Source organism: Amblyomma mixtum, chromosome 4, assembly GCF_055824585.1.
Source record: "Amblyomma mixtum isolate Tamu chromosome 4, ASM5582458v1, whole genome shotgun sequence".
NCBI lineage: Eukaryota > Metazoa > Arthropoda > Arachnida > Ixodida > Ixodidae > Amblyomma > Amblyomma mixtum.
The window spans coordinates 75,332,014-75,351,401 of record NC_143015.1 but is presented as its reverse complement, the minus strand read 5'-3'; the positions used below and the strand labels follow the sequence as shown (position 1 = coordinate 75,351,401).

The 19,388-nt window shown below is 48.2% G+C and overlaps 3 protein-coding genes across 5 annotated transcripts in view; 2 read left to right on the top strand and 1 right to left on the bottom strand.

The window, feature by feature from the left end:
* LOC149347066 (uncharacterized) overlaps window positions 1–12,400 on the top strand; it is a 104,900-nt gene extending 92,500 nt beyond the window's left edge. The window contains exons 3-4 of the mRNA XM_089586840.1: window positions 8,929–9,160; window positions 11,407–12,400. Coding sequence (XP_089442966.1) covers window positions 8,929–9,160; window positions 11,407–11,793 — 619 coding nt within the window. The 3' untranslated portion in view covers window positions 11,794–12,400. The remainder of the gene's footprint in view (window positions 1–8,928; window positions 9,161–11,406) is intronic.
* LOC149347068 (uncharacterized) lies at window positions 1,083–5,372 on the top strand. Its single transcript, XM_089586839.1, has 4 exons — window positions 1,083–1,386; window positions 1,480–1,659; window positions 2,035–2,188; window positions 2,618–5,372. The coding sequence occupies exons 3-4, from the start codon at window positions 2,153–2,155 to the stop codon at window positions 3,677–3,679; spliced, it is 1,098 nt and encodes a 365-aa protein (XP_089442965.1). The 5' UTR covers window positions 1,083–1,386; window positions 1,480–1,659; window positions 2,035–2,152; the 3' UTR covers window positions 3,680–5,372.
* LOC149347067 (uncharacterized) lies at window positions 4,160–7,175 on the bottom strand. Of its 3 annotated transcripts, XM_089586848.1 has the most exons (5): window positions 6,854–7,175; window positions 6,587–6,790; window positions 5,930–6,063; window positions 5,603–5,667; window positions 4,160–5,522 (listed from the first exon to the last, which is right to left on the bottom strand). In XM_089586848.1, the coding sequence occupies exons 2-5, from the start codon at window positions 6,655–6,657 to the stop codon at window positions 5,127–5,129; spliced, it is 666 nt and encodes a 221-aa protein (XP_089442974.1). In that variant the 5' UTR covers window positions 6,658–6,790; window positions 6,854–7,175; the 3' UTR covers window positions 4,160–5,126. The 3 variants fall into 3 exon arrangements, 2 of the variants coding, with proteins under 2 accessions (XP_089442974.1, XP_089442973.1); XR_016292494.1 differs by having other exon boundaries at window positions 5,930–6,519; window positions 6,587–7,175; XM_089586847.1 differs by having other exon boundaries at window positions 6,587–7,175.
* Window positions 12,401–19,388: the final 6,988 nt, after the last annotated feature.

The following is a 19,388-nucleotide window of genomic DNA, read 5'->3' as shown; positions in this document are numbered from 1 at the left end:
GGACGGATGGATGGATGGATGGATGGACGGATGGATGGATGGATGGATGGATGGATGGATGGATGGATGGATGGATGGATGGATGGATGGATGGATGGATGGACGGATGGATGGATGGACGGACGGATGGATGGACGGATGGATGGATGGATGGATGGATGGATGGATGGATGGATGGATGGATGGATGGATGGATGGATGGATGGATGGATGGATGGATGGATGGATGGATGGATGGATAGGAGCGCCCCCTTGGAAACGGGGTGGTGGCAATTGCCACCATGCTCAACTTTTCTTTATTTTTTTAACTGCGTTGTCAATTCTCATTAAGATTCGCCATCATCTTTACCTACGATTTCCTACACTTCTAACCTTATGCCACATCCACTGCTAACTTCCACCAAAACTAGACAGGTGCCGCCATCAATCGGCCATTTACGGAAACTGCAATGGTGTCCGCAGTTTTTGCTGCGGTTAACTGCCTGTACGAAAGACTCTCTCTCGAGAGAAGTTTTTGTTGCGAAAGCAACGCGCTACGCGAGTCGCCGAGCCATTTCGCGGAGCTGACGAAAGGCCATACTGCGCGTGTGCGAGGAGCAGTGACGTTACACGGCGCACACCTGGCGCGCCGCCGCCGTCGCTGCGTGGGTGACTCAGAGGTGCCGCCGCCGCGCTCGCCAGTTGCGCATGCGCAGTAGCGGCGCATAGCTACAGCGTGCCGGGGCCGCCAACGCTTCCGCGCGCTCTCCATCGCCTCTCTCTCTCTCTCTCCTCGTTGCTTTGGCAATCCTCCAGGTTCAACCAGGGCTAAACCACTGCCAATTTTTTCGACTTATCTTTCTTTTCAATGTAACGAAGTAACTGCTACTGGTAGCCGAACCACGGATGCCGTAAGGCGTTGCTCGGCACGAATGACTGCAGTGCTCAGTAGAGTGGGGACAATTACCAGATAGGTAGCAACGCATATGCGCCATCTATCACGTGTTCTCCTCTGTTATTAGCGAAAATGCGGACCTTCGGATCATTATTATCATCTGCACATCTGTCGCGAGAAGTAGCACTATGCCCCGTTTGGATATCCGCCTCGTGCGCTGGTGTTTCAAGCGTACACGTAGCGCCCTCTGTGGGGAGCAGCCGAAAAAGGCGTCTGTTCCCGCCTTCTGCCCGCCGCGTCGTCAGCCGGTCTCCGCCATGGCGCAGCGTGGTACTGCTCTGAGTGCAAATCGCAAAAAAGGTCACTTCGATATACTGTTGCGTGTACGGATGCCACAACAGTTACGCCAATACTGCCAGGAAGATTCCAAGTGTGGAGTTTTATCGATTCCCGTGGAGATCATATGAGGACGAGCGGAGAGAACGCTGGATCAGAGCGGTGCGGCGTGCAAGGTAAACAACGCCTTCGTTTGCTTCGGAGGGTTGCGATTCTTCGCGTTTGCGGTAAAAATTGCTAAGTAGTCTCATTTTTTGTGTTATTGACAGCCCCGATGGAGAATTGTGGCAACCGGTGCGGGGCCGAACACGCATCTGCAGCGCCCATTTCGTGGGAAATCGCAAAAGCACCATCGCCAATCACCCTGCTTACGTGCCAAGCATATTTCCGTCGTGCTACGGAAGGGGTGACGGCGCCTTACCAGAATCGAAACTGGAGAGATTCGACAGGTGAGCACTGCAGAAGGGCTAGTGATGTGCCGTCAGAGTTTTCATGCGGGACAAAGAGCTCTGTTATCTTCTCCGTTCTTGCACAACACTCGAGCGCATGTGTCGTTCTTGCTCCCACTCTTGATTGTTTCTTTATATTCCTTCGCAATCGCTGTGAATAAACAGTTGGTAGTTGCGCCTGTCCCGTGTCGCTTTCTGTGTGTTGTCCTTTTTTGCGCTACAACTTTTTTTATTGAGCTCTGTGTTTGTTGCCTTACGCTGCTAACTTTGTTCAGCCTACGTTGCAAAGTTTTTCTTTTTTGGCTGGGTTGCGCACGGCTCACGCAGTTTAGGTTGTGTTGAGCACTAACGTGCTTGCTCACTCGAATTTTCTAGAGCTCAGCGACGAAGCCAGTCACTTCCAGCGGCGGCTGCCCAAGCTGCAGGAGGCAGTGGAAAGCAATTTTCACCCGCGGGCTCTCCGCGCAGTTGTGGAGATGAACCTCAGGCACCAATGGCATCCTCTAGTGCATCCTCTAGTGCATCTGTGGTGAGCCAAATTTTATTACAACTCATTGTAGTGTTTTTATCACTGTAACTAGTTTTACATGTTATTCATTAGGGATGCAAGAAAATGGTGCATTTTACTGTATCCAGAGACAGAGCAAAAATAAACTTTTATATTGCTCTGTAATTTTGGTCGCACATGGCTTCAGACTTGCTGGGCAGCGCTGCCTCCCATTGCTCTGATTTAGCACCGTGTATTTTGGAAGGTAGCGTTATGTTTTAGTATGATATAAGGTTGGTTTGTCCCCGCACCAGGGGCATTCTCTGTCATAATGCGTGGGATGAATTTTGTTTTAAATGTGGACAGCTTGTTTTGCTTACCTCTGGTGTGTTTTCATTGGTGCCTATTAGTCGAAGCCCATTCTTAATTTATCATGCCACTAACGGTGGCCTTCTACATCTTTCTTTCCAGGCGACTCAGACTGATGAAGACTTTTTTGGAGGCCCCTGCACTCTGTTTCTGTCTGTGACGTCACAGGGGTCAGCTTCAACACAGGTCGCCCATAGTGACACCGTCGACTGTGGTATACAAGTTGACTCCTACAAAAAGTCTTCCTCCACTGGGCCAGACGAGCGAACATGCACATTTCTTGGCTACCACTCCCTTGTCGAAAGGCAGGATGCCTTCAGAGAATTGTGCGGAGTGAACACCAGTGTATTTGCTCTTTTAATGTCGGTGCTCTCGCCTATTGTTGTGAGAGAAGTTGATGTGCCAGTTTCGCAAAAGCTGGCAATTTTCTTAATGAAAATGAAACTTGGAGTGTCTTTTGCCAGTATTGCAGTGCTTTTTGGGCTTCATCGTACTACAGTAAGCCGGATATTTTATTTTGTTTTGAGTAACCTGCTAAGTGCAATGCAGAAGTGGATACCCTGCCCATCACTGGAAACTGTTCAGGCAACAATGCCTGCTTGTTTTAGGCTCCACTACCCACGCTGCCGATACATAATTGACTGCACTGAGCTAAGAACGGAAGAGCCAGCCACTGTGGAACAAAGACGTGCTCTTTTTTCGCATTACAAAGGTGGCTATACTTTAAAATTTTTGATTGGTGTATTGCCAAATGGTACAGTTAGCTTTATATCGCAAGCCTATGGAGGCCGCGCTTCAGATACTCACATTACTATAGATTCAGGATTCCTGGACCGGATAGAGCCTGGAGATGTTGTGTTAGCTGACAAAGGCTTTCCTGGCATAAAGGCACCAGCACATAGTCAAAGCGGTATTGTGGTTCTGCCTCCCTTTTCAAAGGGAAATGCACAGTTTACCTTTGAAGAACTTCAGGAGACTTATAATGTAGCACAAGTGCGTGTACATGTTGAAAGAGTGATCCAGAGAGTTAAGTTGTTTAATATTCTAAATTCAAGGGTGCCAATTGACCTGATCCCCCACATGACTGAAATAATGCGAATGTGCTGCATTCTTGTGAATCTTCAAGCACCAATTATAAATGTTCCAGATGTACAGGAGAGCTAATTTGAACCCTTCGTGATGCGTGCTTTGGACAATATCCATTGCAGTTGTGCACAAGCCTGATAAGAACAACGCTTTGTGAAAGGAGGTGCAAGACTTATGCTAGACATGTGTGTACTATGATGAGTTACTTTTACAGTAGTGGTTTGACATGTCCTGCTTAATACATACAATATATAGTTATGAATTTTTTTTTAGGAGCCAAGGTTTATTTTCTGCATGCCTTGCTGCTTCCTGTCATCCTGCTATGAATCAAACAAATACAGTAATTTTTTTTATGCCAGGATGCATACGGTGGAGCCTCGGTTCCGTTTGTTTCTGGTTGAAGTTGTTTGCTCATGAGCTTACCATCCATTGTTTACAAGGTGTTCACTATGGTAACTGCTAATCAAATGACGTCGTCTTGGTATGCCATTACGTACATCATGACCCACAAGGCACTTCAAACTGGACAAATATTTATGATCACAGCACACAAAGCAATTCATTTTTAATTGCAAAAGTTTTTATTTCAACTTTGTTGCACACCACCATATGCAGAAGGGATACATTTTTTTTCTGGTTGAAGTCTTTTATTGCTCTATGCAAGTTATTACTATGGGTGACTCTATGTATGGACAGCTTCGCATGGAAACGTGTATCCATACCGATAAGGCATGGCTGTGTTGTGCACAACTCTTGTTGATTAATGCAATTTTGTCATATGTTTTGCAATGCTTACTGTAATGCTCAGTTAAGGCTGGTGTAACTTTCCTGTAAGGTGTTTGAAAGTGTGACATGTTTTGGATGTAATGTATTTTCTTAATTATTGACGTTTACTGCCTAATTGCTTGGTTGCACCTATTTTACTTGGGCATACGTACAGTATGTGGTGATTTTGCTTGCTTTGATACTGGCAATACAGAATAAAAGTTCTTTATTGCACCAAAACTGGCTTTATAGCAGGATACAATGCAGTCACCAAATTTAGAGACAACGCTAGAGCCCATGTACTGTGCGATGTCAATGCATGGTAAAGAACCCCAGGCAGTTGAAATTATCTGGAGCCCTGCACTGCGGCACCCCTCATAGCCCTAGTCGCTTTGGGATGCTAAACCCAATAGACCAAGCCAAGCCTTCAAAAACCAGCGGTTGGTAATAATGGGCCATGATCCATTTGGTCCTGCATTACTAAACTGACCAACCGCAGCCGCAAACTAATTCAACCAAGCAGAAGGGATAAAATTTCTTGAACTTAAAAGTTTGACTTGAGGTATGGTTGTTGTTTAAATGACAAAAGCTTCTTCAGCTGTCTACATTTTTGTCGGGGAGGAATTCTCTGCGGCAGTTGTGATTGTAAGTTGAGCTTCACTATGGATTTATGTTGTATCCAGCCACAGAAACGACAGTTATTCATACTAACACTATGTACAGTACACCACTAATGATTTGAAAATTGGCATACAAAAACTTATCCTTGTTTGGCTAGCCGTTTGAGCAAGTAAGAGAAATAAAAGTTTTCAAGCTTTGGAATGAACTCAGCCAAGAAGGCATCATCCCTTTCAACCATTATGGTGACACTGCGTGTGCTGGAATATACAAAGAGAAGGGCGTCTTTCACCCCCAAAATGTATAACATGACCATTATCTGGGTGTAATATTGGTGTGTTTTCTTTACAGCCAGCTTGCCATTAACATATTGCACATATGGAATGTAGCTGATCTCGTTCTCATGATCAATAAATACATCATTCCTCAAAGAAAACGGACACTTGATTTCTACAAGGTGAATGGCATCGTCGAATGCGATGACGCCATCCGGGCTGCAGCACAGCCATTGCTGCTCAGGATGAATGACGAGTCCCACCTGCCAGAAAAAAAAAATATGAGCACCTGAACCGACAGTGCGGATGGAACCGGTGATAAATGTACCAAATTCTTAAGTACCTCATGAATAGTAGCTTGCGGCAATTCTGACAAGTGCTCCCGTGCCTTGGGTTCCATCTGTTTGCCTGCGCAGAGTAAAAATTAATGGCACTTGTTTGATCCAGGTATACATTGTAGCATGAAAGTATGTGACACAATTTCTGGCTGAACTTTGGGTAACTGTGTCTCGATTGCATAAGGCAATGCCTACTTTTCACATATATTCTGAAAGGAAGCATCCATTTTATGCATACACAGCATATTTCCTCTTTTGTACAACTAATGGCTACACTAGCACAAGTAGGGTGCCACGTAAGTTGCCGCGATCCCTTGCGCACTGCTGCTTACCATATGAGGTAGCTGCAGATGAAAACTTCCTCCTCCCTACAAGGCTGTCTGCAAGGGCTTCGAATGCGCTTGTCCTCGTTTTAATGCGATGTGCTGTGGAGCTTGTTACTCGTAGGTGCCTTTCTAGATGCCACCTGTAATAAATCACACATAATATTAGCACAGGGACACTAAGAAGTCGCATGTCAAGTGCAAAACGTTAACAAACCTGTTCACAGCTGCTTGACCTTTGGTAACTAAAGCAATCTCGACTATTTCCTCAAGATTTTTGCGCACACACTTCTCATAAAGTGCTTTTTCTCTGGTGGATACTGCTGACAGCATGTCACACCTTTTCAACTTTAGAGGTGACACAGATATTACCTCAAACGCACTGAACCGCTGTCGCTCGTTTTTTAAGATCCTCCTGATCAGGTGAGCGTTTGAGGGGCCTGTTGTGTCAACAGTATCTGAAGGTGGCGTTCCTTGCTCATTGATCTGGACAGTTTCATGATCAAGAACATGCCTTATAGTGCAGCTGAGGTCTGGAAACTGCGCGTGAACGACGGCCGGGTCGAGTGGCTGCAGTACCGGCGTTGGCAGAGGCCGTCCTAGGTGACAGTTATAGAAAACGCGTTAAATTTGATTACTGTGGTGGGAAAAATCAATCACTCTTACTTGAAAAGAGGTCCTTGACCAGTTTCTTCTCGTCGAGTGTCGGGCGGGCTGCCGGCTTGTTCCACGCACATGGCAGGTCCGTGCACGACGTATGGTGGTGGTTGTTCACGTAAACAGCCACCGCCGCAGCGTGCTTGCACCAGCCCTCACGACCCGCCTTCAGGTGCAGGTGGCTTTCACGATGCTCCGATCGCCTCCCGAAAGCTAAGAAACCATATTAAGAGCTCAGGCACGTGCGCACATGTTAGCTAAAAGCTAGGTGCTTACCTCAAGCCGCACGTCGTAATCGACGCTCTTCATTTCCGCCACGCATTTTCCTAGGATGTCTGACGGCCCCGTGACGCTTGACAGCTCTTCTCGGACGCCGTAAACATGCTGCGCGTTAAACAATTGTTGGCCAAGCGTCACGCTGCTGACTTTAAAAAACTCATCCACATCTGCAATACGCCTGAAGCCGCAAAAGAGCACGCAGCTACGGCTTGGCGCTGCCATTCTTGAAACGGCGGAACAGACGGCTACCGACCGGTTCGGCCGCAGGTGGCGCTTCATGTTTCGGAGCGGTGGCGCCCTCATACCAGCGCACGAGGCCAATAGGACGACGAGAATCACAGAAGGGTTATCAACTACAAGCTTTTTCGAACGCCGTGTTCAAAGAAGCGCTTCCTTTATAGCGCAACCCAGTGGACATTAAAACTCCCACGGACGTCCTGCGGATGTCCTGAACGTCCGCAGTGCGCCCGAAGGAGTTCCAGAGCCCATTGGAAAACACACGCAGAACCGCCAACATTTCCGGTCTATACCTTCCGAGACAGACCAGATACAGCATCCGCTCCTCTTCCTCACCTCCACCCCTTGGGTCTTTTTTTTTTCTTTTTGCTCGCTGCTCCTATCCAAGAAGCCGGCGCTACCGTAATATACCTCCAGTCGATGCCGAGCCCGAAAGCGCAGAGCTATACGGGCCAGGCTCGCAGCTTGAGTCTGCAGCCCGTCTTTCAACGCGCCGCGCTGTCGGCACCACCAGTGTTGCAGGTCTGTTGCGAGGGGGGAAATGTTATTGTATACACACATGGGTCCACCCGGCTGGGGCTTTATGGGCCCATGCATAGAGCGTGTGCGGGGGAGATCGCGAGACGCCTGGCCCGGGCGCTTCCGAGATGGATACGCCAGCGCTTCCTTCCGTCATTCGCACTGTTATATATAGAGGGCGCTAGCGTGATTTTATCATCGCTTGTTTTTCGGCGCCTCAAGATTCACCTCTCTGTGTGCGCCATGCGACGATCGAGCCATCAGGGGAACGCCGCCGACGTTTGAAAGGAGGTGTGGATGTTTGTTTCGATGGGCCCCGGGAGAGGGTCGTGCATAACGGGCGATTTAGATCAAAACTGGATATCACGCGGTCTTACGAAAATTGCCAGAAATGCGTTTTGTCTTGCATTGTTTTTCCTTAATATACCTGCATCGCTGATGTATTCTGGCTAACGCAGCCGCTACTCAGTCTGCTTATACTTGCACCATATATGTCTGTTCAATCTGGCAAAGATGCCTTCACTGACGTCTTTTTTTTGCCATTTATGAAGGTATTCATTTCTTTATGAAGAGTGTTTTCAGGATTGTCTCAAACTCTCGCTAGCCATCTTCAAGCTCCAGCTGTTGGAACTTAAAGGGAGATTTGCGATGCTAGATCTTGCGATCCCGGGATGACGCAAAATACACTGAATGCGGTCATCTGAGAATGGAGCTTCCTTAAGTTTACTTAGCAGAATTAAGTTTTTTCACCACTGCAATTCAGTGCAAAGAGCACTGTTGGCTTTATCGCTCGAATTACAGAATGGGCCCCACAATATACGGTTAGTCATCGACAAGGCCGCTTGCTGAAGGCGGCTCAACGTTTTCACCTGTTTTAGAATAACATCAGCTAATCTTTTGCTTTGGGTTTGTGCTTAGGCGGCGGGCTTAGATGATGAGGCTGTTAGTCGTGTGAGCAATTTTAGGTACCCACTGGACATGCGTAGTGCAAGGTAAAGTGACTATCCTTCATAGGTCCGGACAGCTCCATTGCTCAGAATTTAGTCGATCGAAGCGCTTCTCTACGACGCGGGACCCTTATAACTCTGTCGCGTTAAAACCAAACACATTACTGCAGCGGCAGAACATTTCAGCCACTGACCCAAAATGGCGTATGCGCTTGGACCTCCACTGCCAGAGCTATAGGCGTCGAGGCTAAAGTTAGGGTACCTCGTGCCCTTTGGTTTGCGGTGTAATCGTTCACATCTTTTCAAGCTTATGCACATGTGGCTAATCATGATGCAGAACGTATACAGTACATCTCCCCCTTTTTCCAGTTCCCAGATGCCGGAGAGCGTCCGTGGCCAGCTGACCATGGAGAAGACGCCCAGCTACCTGGTGCGCGAGCGGGTTCCAGCCCGGGTGCGCGCCATGTCCCACTCGGTGAAGCTGGTGCTGGTACTACGGGACCCGACGACCCGCGCCGTATCCGACTACGCGCAGGCGGCCTCCAAGGGCCGTGCCAGGCGGTCCTTCCTGCACTCGGTCACCGACAACCGTACCGGCATGGTGCGTTTACGACCTCTCTCTTTCCCTCCCTTCTTTCCGAGTCATCGTATGAACAACGAGTTTTTTGTTGCGAAAGCAATACTACTGGAGCCCAGCTCGGCTCGTCGCGTATGCTCGTGGCGGTGCGGCTACCAAAAGACCTTGAGTCGCTGTTGCCTAGCAACCGCTTCAGCTGCGCTCCAACCCGAGTTACTACCCGAGCTTACCCGGGTAAGCTCGGTTAAGTTCGGTCAAGTTCGGAGCAGCGTCGCGCCAGTTGCGCGAGAGGTTGCTAGGGGAGAGCAACATGGGTCGCACAAAGCCTACTGGTGGCTGTGATAGAAACAGCCACCAACCAATGCAGTGGCGCATCTCTTAACCGCTGCGCCACTGCACCACGAGGGGTATGAGGACTCCCAGGGATCTATGAGTGTATAGAGTAGAGAGTGACCTTCTGCATATATGTGGATTAACCCATTACGCTATCGCGTCTACCCTTAAGGCGGAGCTTAACTGCACCCTCTTGTTGAAAAATGAACACCTGCTTTCGCACGTCTCCTCGATGTAAGTACGTTAAACCCCCAACATTTTTTTTTTCAGTTTTATTCCTTAAAAAAGGGGGTAGAAAAAGTGTGGTTCTGGAATAAAGAATTTCCTGCTTGCGGTGATGGTGGGGTTGCGGTCACCCCTACTTCATTCTCACTCTCCTCTCTTATATATATAGGCTGGAGCTTCATCAATGTCTGAGATGTTACTCTTACTCTTGTACCGCATTTCTTCGAGCCACGGCAGCCTTGTACAAGTACGGTACACAGCGCATGCAGGAGAAACGGCAGTCGAAAAATTGTCAGTGGCTTAGCTCGGCTATGCCAGGATATACGTAGCGAAAGCTAAGTTGCCGTCCGTACTGCCACCTCAACTGTGGTTGCGGTGCACGCGAGCTCTCCTTTTCTCTCCTCCTACATGTTATCAGGCATGCGACACAGCTGGCGAAGCGAGTGGAGGCGAGCGCAACGACGAGGCAAGCGGTGTGACGTCGTACCAAACGGCGGCGACGGCTCCGTCAACGTTTGGGCTCCGTGGCGAGGCACGCTGTGTGACGTCATGCCAGATGGCGCGACGAGCGCGCGGCGTCCGCCAGCTGCGGCGGTTGCTAGGCAACGGCTCACGGTCGGTCTGTGTGCCTCCTCGGAGCACCGCCACAGCGAAATCGCAAGTTCGTGGCCAGTGTAGCTTTCGCTACAAAACGTGGCACACTCGTGCAGAGCGTCTCTGAACATGCTTCACCGGTAACGACGAGCTCGTACCCTATAAACAGCGGATAAATGAGCCGAAACGCTCCATGCGCTCCTTCCCAGGAACCCTGGACTGAGGCACCACTAGAAGGATAATCACCATCTTTTGTTGTTTTTGCTCTCTTCAGGGCCTATGCAGTCCATGAGAGCGCGGCCTGCCCCACATGCTTTTGATTTTTTTTAAGGCTTACCAAGATGCAGAAGTCGAATGATCTCCTGCCCTAAAGCTGAAATACTATAGTGATGTTCAATCCGGAGAATTTTTCCTTGTTCAGCAAATTCGAGGAGTAATATCTGGCACAAATAGAATTTTCACGGGGTGTCAGGGAACTTGAAGAATCAAAAGTGTCTCACTCTTTCGAACTGACAGAGTCTTAAAGCATTATCGAGAATTCGGGACAACACCCAGCCAGTGTAGCAAAGCCCTGCGGCCTATCACATTCTGTTCCGCAGCCACTGGGTCATTCACTTACTTTCTTACGTCACGGACAATGTCAACGCGCTATTTGCGAATGTTCAAAAGCCATGCGCCACGTGGTGGCATCCAATGGAACTAGAAGCGTTTGTCCCGATTTTTAGGACCTGAAATAGTGATTTTTTGGTATAATTGTGGGAATTTTCGTTTACAGCATGATCAAATCCCTAAATTGAAGGCGGTCGTTTTCGACTGCAACGTACTACTAGAATACAGACACTCGAGGAAACCACCTATAGTAAAAAAATTCACAGGGACACCTTATTACCTTATGTGATAGCAATGTGATAGCATTAGAAGCTACTGTCTTTACCGGAAGTGGCGTAACTTCCGGTCTAGTGACACGTCACTTCTCTGCACCCAATGAGAGTTATCCGCTCTGGTGACGTCAATTCCCCTCCAGCCAATCGGTGAATTTTTTTACTGACGACACATTTTTTTCCCGATGAGGCTTTAATGAAGTCGCATTAAAAATGTCCTGCTCTTTCTCCCCTCAGGTGGACCGCAGCAAGCCGCTGGTTCGCGTGGGGCTGTACGACGAGCACGTGACCCGGTGGCTGGAGCACTTCCCTCTCTCCAGCTTCCACTTCGTCAGCGGAGAGCGGCTGGTGGCGCAGCCCGAGCAGGAGCTGGCTTCCCTGCAACGCTTCCTGGGCCTGCGGCCGCCCTGGGTGGGCGCGCGACAGCTGGTCTTCAACAGCACCAAGGGATTCCCCTGCCTGCTGCGGGAGCCGGGCGCCGCGCCACACTGCCTGGACCCGTCCAAGGGGAGGCCCCACCCCAGGCTGGAACCGGCACTCGAAAGGAAGCTCAGGGAGTTCTACGCACCGCACAACCGGAGACTATACCGGATCATCGGCAGGGACCTCGGCTGGCCACCCTGATGAAACGGACGTGTACCGCAGAAAACTCGATGACGACCGCTTCCAATAGCTCGGACCTGCGCCCTGTGCTCCGGTGTCTTGTAGACTGTGCATCCCGGTAGTGTCTAGTGTACTACGCACGGTTTTCGAACAGGCAAGCAAATTTGAATCGGCGCAACACAAGGTAAAGGACACACGACAAGAAATGAACGGTGGATGCGGGAGCAGGAGAGAGGGGTACCTTCCCGGTAGAGAAATTTTTCTATCGAATGACTACACTGATCCCCCCCCCCCTTCTATTATGTGAATAAAAACCCCTACTGATCGCCTTTGCATCCAAGTGCACCTTCAAACGCTTCTCCTAAATCTTCCCCTAGTGAAACTAGGACACTGCTGGAACCGTGGAGGACCACTTCATGTGTACGTGTGCCATGACCTCGACTTGACCTAGTGAATTGCGGAGCCTTTTGAACAAAACGTGCGCGAGACATGATTTCGTCGAAAAACACGCGCAACCTTCACCTGAAGCCCACATTTGTTGCGATGCCAGCGACCATTAGTGGTTATTTCGTGCGTTTGGATGAACCTGCACGAAGGTCACAAATAAAGCGAATTTTGCAAGACCGTAGCTGCGGCCACGTTGAGTTCTGCTGATTGTGTAAAAGGTTTATTCTTCGTTCCAAATTGCCGTGTAATTGAACGCAAAGGGCGTGGACGATGGATGTATACAGGGTGTTTCATCCAAAAGAACCAAGACTGTTAGCAGAGCTAGTCACGCTTCCAAGCGTGCGGTTTCAGTTTTGCCCATGTGCAACCCGAGAGTTCCTTGCGCTTCAGCGCCCACGAGAATGGCATTTATCTAAAAATTGTTATGCATGTTATGTACGGCGGGCAACAATTAAACCTCTCAATAATGAGGAGCTTAACAGCAATGACTAAAAAATTGATTATTCGATAGTAGTTAACCAGTCTGTTAGTAAAAATAGCGGAAAAATAAGTGCACAACCAAGCTGGGTTGGCTCAGTGACGCTTTCTCGGGCGGAGTACGGTGCAGGTCTGTAATCATTTTACGGGGAAGTGTAAAGGCTCGTGTGGCAGAAAAGCTGGTGTCGGCGTTGCAGTCGGCGTGACGGAAAATCTGGCACTAGTCGATTACAAGAGGCTGCCGTAGCTATGGAGCCAGCCGCACTATTGGCGCATCGAAAACCCATGATCATCGGGCCCTCGGGTTGCGAGTACAGATGCAAAAGTATCGGTACCATCGATAGTTGAGTCACTATATCGAACTATCGATGGTAAAAAAAAACTATCGCACAATTATCAATATTATAGATAGTTGAGTCACTATCGATGGTAAAAAAAAAACTATAGATAGTACAATCGATGGCGCGCTATCAATAATACTATCGATAGGTAGTGCTTTCGAAAATAGTATCGATAGTACTATCGATACCGTAACGATACTACTTGCTATATATAGTACTGTTCTATAAAATCAACCAAAATCAACAGGACTCGCCTATTTACGCAGCCTACGTGTCACTGAGCTCTGCAGACGTTCCCTACGTAAAGTTGCTGGATAAAGCGTTTGTGTCGCGATATGTCTTAGAAAAGCATTTCTGCAGCGGTTACGTCACTAAGACGACGTCTGCAGTGCACGATGGTGTCGTGTCAGTCAGCACAAGTTGTGCTCTTTGTTCTGTCATCGGATGCACTTCCAGCTATTTTTCCGAACGGTCCCAGCTACCTTTTAAACTGAACTGCCCTGCTTTTGCGTCTCAGTTTAATGTTATTTTGTTTCAACTCTAGTATGTTTTCACAAACCCGCCAGTTATCTTTAAAATACAGGTCGGCGCATGGAACCTGACTCAGCAGTGCATATGCCATGCTATCACGAGCCTACAAATAATGAGATGCACAGCAATTAACGCTCATTCTTCTGCTCCGGCTATAATGCTGTCGAATGTCTTCGTTACGATGTGATAAAGACATATTTGTGTATAATTGCATCCTGTAATCTGTGATTTTGTGCTTATATTTAGCTTTTATCTAGCTCGTATCAAGACGTCCTTCTCATCTAGTATTCTATTCGAAATACTTCCCAGGTTTGAGCGAAACCGCCCCCACGCTTACAGCATCACCATCGACGAAATGCTTGATAAGCATCACATTACATTTCCATGCACTGAACGCAAGGTAGATACGACCACGCACATTCTAGACTACCACGTTGCATTGAGGATGCAGCAATTCAGTAAACAAAGAAGATCGGACAGCTCAAAGTCGCGCAACTTGAGAAAGCTCGTGCAGCTTGTATAATCCGCACGTGCTGAGGCGATCTCGGTAAGTATTTCATTCGTCCACAAGATAATTCATAAATGCATTAACTCAGTATTGCTGGCAGTCAGTTGTAATGCCGCCGTGGTGGCACGGGGGTTGTACTCAGCTGCTAACTGGAAAGACGCGGGTTCGGTCCCAGACCACGGCAGCTCTATTTTTATGGGGGCGGAAGGCAAAATGCCCGTGTGCTGTGCGATTCCAGTGCATGTTAAACAACCACAACTTCGAGAAATTAATGCAGAGACCTCCAGGCATCCCTCATAACGTAGTCGCTTTGGGACGTTTCATAAGACCGTGAAACCAATCAGGTATTGCAAATGTTCTGGCTATATCGCTGGCCAATGTATACGTCAACAGTGTTGCTATCGATAGCGTTATTATCAATAGTATATCGATAGTTTTTTTTACACTATCGATAGTTTAAAAAAAACACTACCGATACTATATCGATAGTCAATTTCGCGATAGTTTTGCATCACTATAGTTGCGAGTTAGACACCGCTACGAAACGAAGACACGTTCGTGCGGCAATTGCGTAAAGCGGGGCTTCATATTTGTACTATGGGGGACAAAAGCTTGAGGGACGAAAGTTCTTCGAAAAATGTTTATTGTAGCTCCACAAGTCGTCTGTTACCAGAGGAAGGATCGTTTAGGCCGTACTGGGTAGCGAGGTGGAGTTATAGAAAACGTTTTTCTAAGAACTCGCGTCCCGCAAACTTTTGTCCCCGATAGTCTGAGTGGACAAGAGAAACCACTGTCGCGTCGTATACCCTCAAAAGTGGAGCTTAAAAGCGTCCCCCAATTTTTTTTATTTTTTATTTATTTATTTATTGAATACTGCGGACATGCTGTATGTCCAAGCAGGAGAGGGGAATACATACAGGAGGGAAAAGCAAAACAGGTGCGATAGTACCGAACGATATAAATGCCACAAAACAAGCAACGCAAAAGTACAAATGAAAACGTGGTTACAGTATAGCTACTAAACCAGCAGTGAAAATCAAGAATTATTACAAAGCAACGGAGAGTTCTTCGGTAGAGCATTCCATTGAGAAACTGTTCTCGGAAAAAAAGAAAACTTGTAGGTATTTGTGCGTGCAAAAATAGGTGCTCCGGTGTTTGAGTTCAGGGGAAAACGCGGGTGCCATATATATATATATGCCATAAAAACATTGTTCCAAAGGATGATATACGGTGCAAATACCTACCAGTAATGCGTCCTTTTTTTAATCTTTGTTAGACACCGTTTCAGTGTCCCTTTAAAAGCCCGAGTGACACACCATATCGTGCTTCGCCACACAGCCTCGTGCGTTCAGCGGTTTCAGCTTCACGGACGCTCACTGTCTGATCCTGACGCGTTATCTGAGCCCGGAACTGGGACCGCTGGCGTCAGAATCCTTTCGTGGATGTTTGAACGCCGCGACGTTCGCTGTTCCTCCGACTACTACTCGGGCGACCTACCTCCTCTGCCACAGAGTAGCGAGGAAGTGAAAACGGCACGCTTACGACTGACATACCACGTATGCGCCACTGCCATCGTAAAAACGCACGGACTACCCGAAGCCATGGCAGGTCCACTAATAACAGATTGATAAGCGGCGCTTTAAAAGAAGGAATACTAAAATAATACTAAGCATGAAATGCTTTTAGCCCCCGTTGTCGGCAGTGTGGTGACGTCACGCCGAGACCGAGATCCACTCATCCGGGCACTGAAATCCACTCATCCGGGCATTGAAATCGACTCATCCGGGCATTGAAATCCACTCATCCGGGCACTGAATTCCAGTCACCCGGGCACTGAATTCCAGTCATCCGGGCACTGAAATCCACTCATCCGGGCACTGAATTCCAGTCATCCGGGCTCTGAAACGAGAACATCCGGGCACCGTACGAGACTTAACGAGAATTAACGAGACTCTGTAAGCCCTCCTACGCGACCGGCATGCAAGCGCCGGTTGGTCTCCAAACGAGACAAAAAATAACTGTGCCAGTGCCTTCTCAATGTTTATCAAGATATCAGTGGAGCTGTGGGTTTGATAATGCACGGAATTATAATTTCCGATTTCTAATAACGCGTGCAAAAAGCACATAAATGCCACGTTACACTTCGTCGTCATACGTGATCCGGGGGAGAAGCGCTGCTTTCAAAGGGCAAGGCATCGCGCCGAACGGGTGGTGGCGTTCCTCCCTTCCTTTACGGTGCGGTTCGGGTGTCCACCGAGATGACAGAGAATTACTGCGCCATTTCCTTTCCTCAAAAAACCTTGCGTTCAAATGGCAAGGCAACGCGCTGAACGGGTGGTGGCGTTCCTCCCTTCCTGTACGGTGCGGTTCGGGTGTCCACCGAGATGACATTAGGCCCGTAAACATTTCATGCTTACTGTACTCTCGTTTACGGGAGAGGCAGAGATTTTTTAGAGAATGCTTCCTCTTTTACAATCCTGCGATGCTTACGCCGAGTGAAATTCGATGTGCTTCGGTCACATATACTGCTTTCTACTGGTGCCACTTTCTCACGCGCATGGCTCTGGGGGAACTTGCAAACTGAAGTAATCTAAAAACGCTGGGCGGTGATGGTCAACCAGAAGTGAACGCAAAGAACCATGGGAAAATCGTCTACCAGCCACTTCTGGTTACAAGTTTCTCTAACACACTGCCTTTTTTTTTGCATAGCAATCTCCATGCATCGTTTATTCACTCAATTATTTGTGCTGCGACATCGCTTCTTGCTTCTTAAAACAGAGCAAAAGACAAAGACAGAAGTGACACACACAGTGCTGTTTGTCTGTCTTTTGTGCTGTTTTATGAAGCATGGACCATCAACAAACTCGCACGTCTACCCTCGATCGCTTATTGCACAGCAACATCGTAAGATCAGCGCATGCTGCGTACGTATGAACGCGTCCCGAGCGCAGAAGTTGACAATAACGTAAGATGAGAGTGTTTTGTCGTGTATGCCAGTGTAGGCTGGCTGTTCCGCGTATGCACAGCAGTCGGTTGCATGTGCATTGGAGCTAGTTTAACACGTCAGTCATTATATATTTGTTTGTTTTTCGCCGTACTTAAGAAGGCAAAGAACGGCTGAAACGTGCACAGTTTAGAGGACCATCGATTTATTTTCCTCACAGTATGAAAAGCTGCTTAACTTAGGAAAGGGATGGTGACACGCGCGTGTCAGCATCCAAGTAGGGGGGCTATATCGCTCGTGACACGCAGTTACCCACGTGACAACATAATTAAACAAAAGGGCGCATAAAATCGACAAACTTTTTATAATATTCAGTTACAGCTCAATTACTCACCTATAATAGTACAAGTGTTGGGTTTTGTTTTAAAATTTGGTTGAAATGTTTTTAAAGCGCATGAGTTGAGGCGAGGCGGCGGCCATGGCTTGCGGCGGAGTTCGCACCGATAAACTGCAGGAAATTAATTGAATTCGGTTCGACGGCATTTAGATCGCCCATACGGAGATACTCGATGCCGAGCAAGCGTACGACAGCGTACCCCATGCCGTGCTTTTGACCTTGTTTTTACCTCCCTGTCGGACTCGGACCTGGGGCCTCCGGAGCGTCTGCTGGTCGACATTCTACGTCTCTGTGAGGAAAACACGGTCGTCGCGCACTTCGGGTCCTCGATCGGCCCCATCGCAGTGAAGAAAGGTCTGCGCCAAGGGTGTCTGTCGTCGCCACTCGTATATTCTAATGGCGAGCATCGAGCAAGTGCTGCTTAGGTCGCAGAATGGTTCAGCTGGCATGGATGACGACCGCCGCGGACAATCTAGTACTGCCTGTGGAATACCCCCCAGGATTTGCGATTTCTGCTAAACAACTGCGAGAATGTGGTTACTCGTCTGAACCCGCGGCTCAGTTCCAAGAAGACTGTGGTTTTCTGTTTGGCTGGAACCAACACGGCGGACTAAGAATTAACCCTGGAAAATAAGACCTTCGCCCAGAGTTTATAGTTCCTATGTCTGAGAGTGGAGATGCTCGCTGGAAATCCGTTACGGCCTTCACAAGGCTACCGACAGGCTGCCCTTACCTTCCATGGCGCCGATTTGATCAGGCGCTATGCTGAATGTGTGGGCAAGCAGACAAAACTGCGGAACACTTGGCTCTCTGCTGCCAAGGCCTGTCTAGTCCACCGCGGATGACAAATTCTACAGGCGTTTGTGTCTCCATTTCCCACCCAGCTAGAGGAACTGGATCGCGATCACAGCAGCCCCAGGTCCGAGTCCGACAGGGAGGTAAAAGCAAGGTCAAAAGCACGGCATGGGGTACGCTGTCGTACGCTTGCTCGGCATCGAGTATCTCCGTATGGGCGATCTAAATGCCGGCGAACCGAATTCAATTCATTTCCTGCAGTTTATCGGTGCGAACTCCGCCGCAAGTCATGGCCGCCGCCTCGCCTCAACATGCCTCAACTCATGCGCTTTAAAAACATTTCAACCTAATTTTAAAACAAAACCCAACACTTGTACTATTATAGGTGAGCATTTAAGCTGTAACTGAATATTATACAAAGTTTATGTGGATTTTATGCGCCCTTTTGTTTAATTATGTTGTCACGTGGGTAAATGCGTGTCACGAGCGATATAGCCCCCCTACTTGGATGCTGACACGCGCGTGTCACCATCCCTTTCCCTTAACTTAAAGGGTCAGTCTACTGAATTTTATCGACCATATTTTCTTTGCGGCAACCGATAGCTCTTTACTCAAATTACCGTTTAGACAGCTGTGGTGCCAAGGAGTGCGGAAGAACATTTTTAAATAGAATTTATTAATGTGGGAACACATCTGTATGAGATGGTAGTCTCATCTGGCAACCATCTAGATTTCCGCCGCGCGGCGACAAACATGGCGGCGCCCGTCGAAGCCGGACCTCTCGCTTCGGGCTGAATTCTCGTTGTTGCTGCCTTTTTCAGTGCGTTCACTGGCCATAAATGGGGCGCCTGTCTTCCGCTTCGTCTCATCTCGCGTATAAGAAAACATATAAGAGATAAATTTGCTTTACTTTAATAATTAGAGTGACGATTCTGCCGCTCCTAGGCTTAAGTGGAGAGTCGGTTTGTTTACAGCAATGGTTCCCGTCCTGACGGCCAGATGGCGCCACTATAGGCTGGGTTTATTTTTGCCAGTGATTTTTGCGTCTCTGCTAGCATACGCTGAACTAAAAGTGGGAATGTGCCTGCGTTTTGCGTACGTGTAAGTATAAATATTCATGTGATTTACAGAAAAAGCGAGCGGTACGCCTTCTACAGTTTACTAGAACAAAACGTG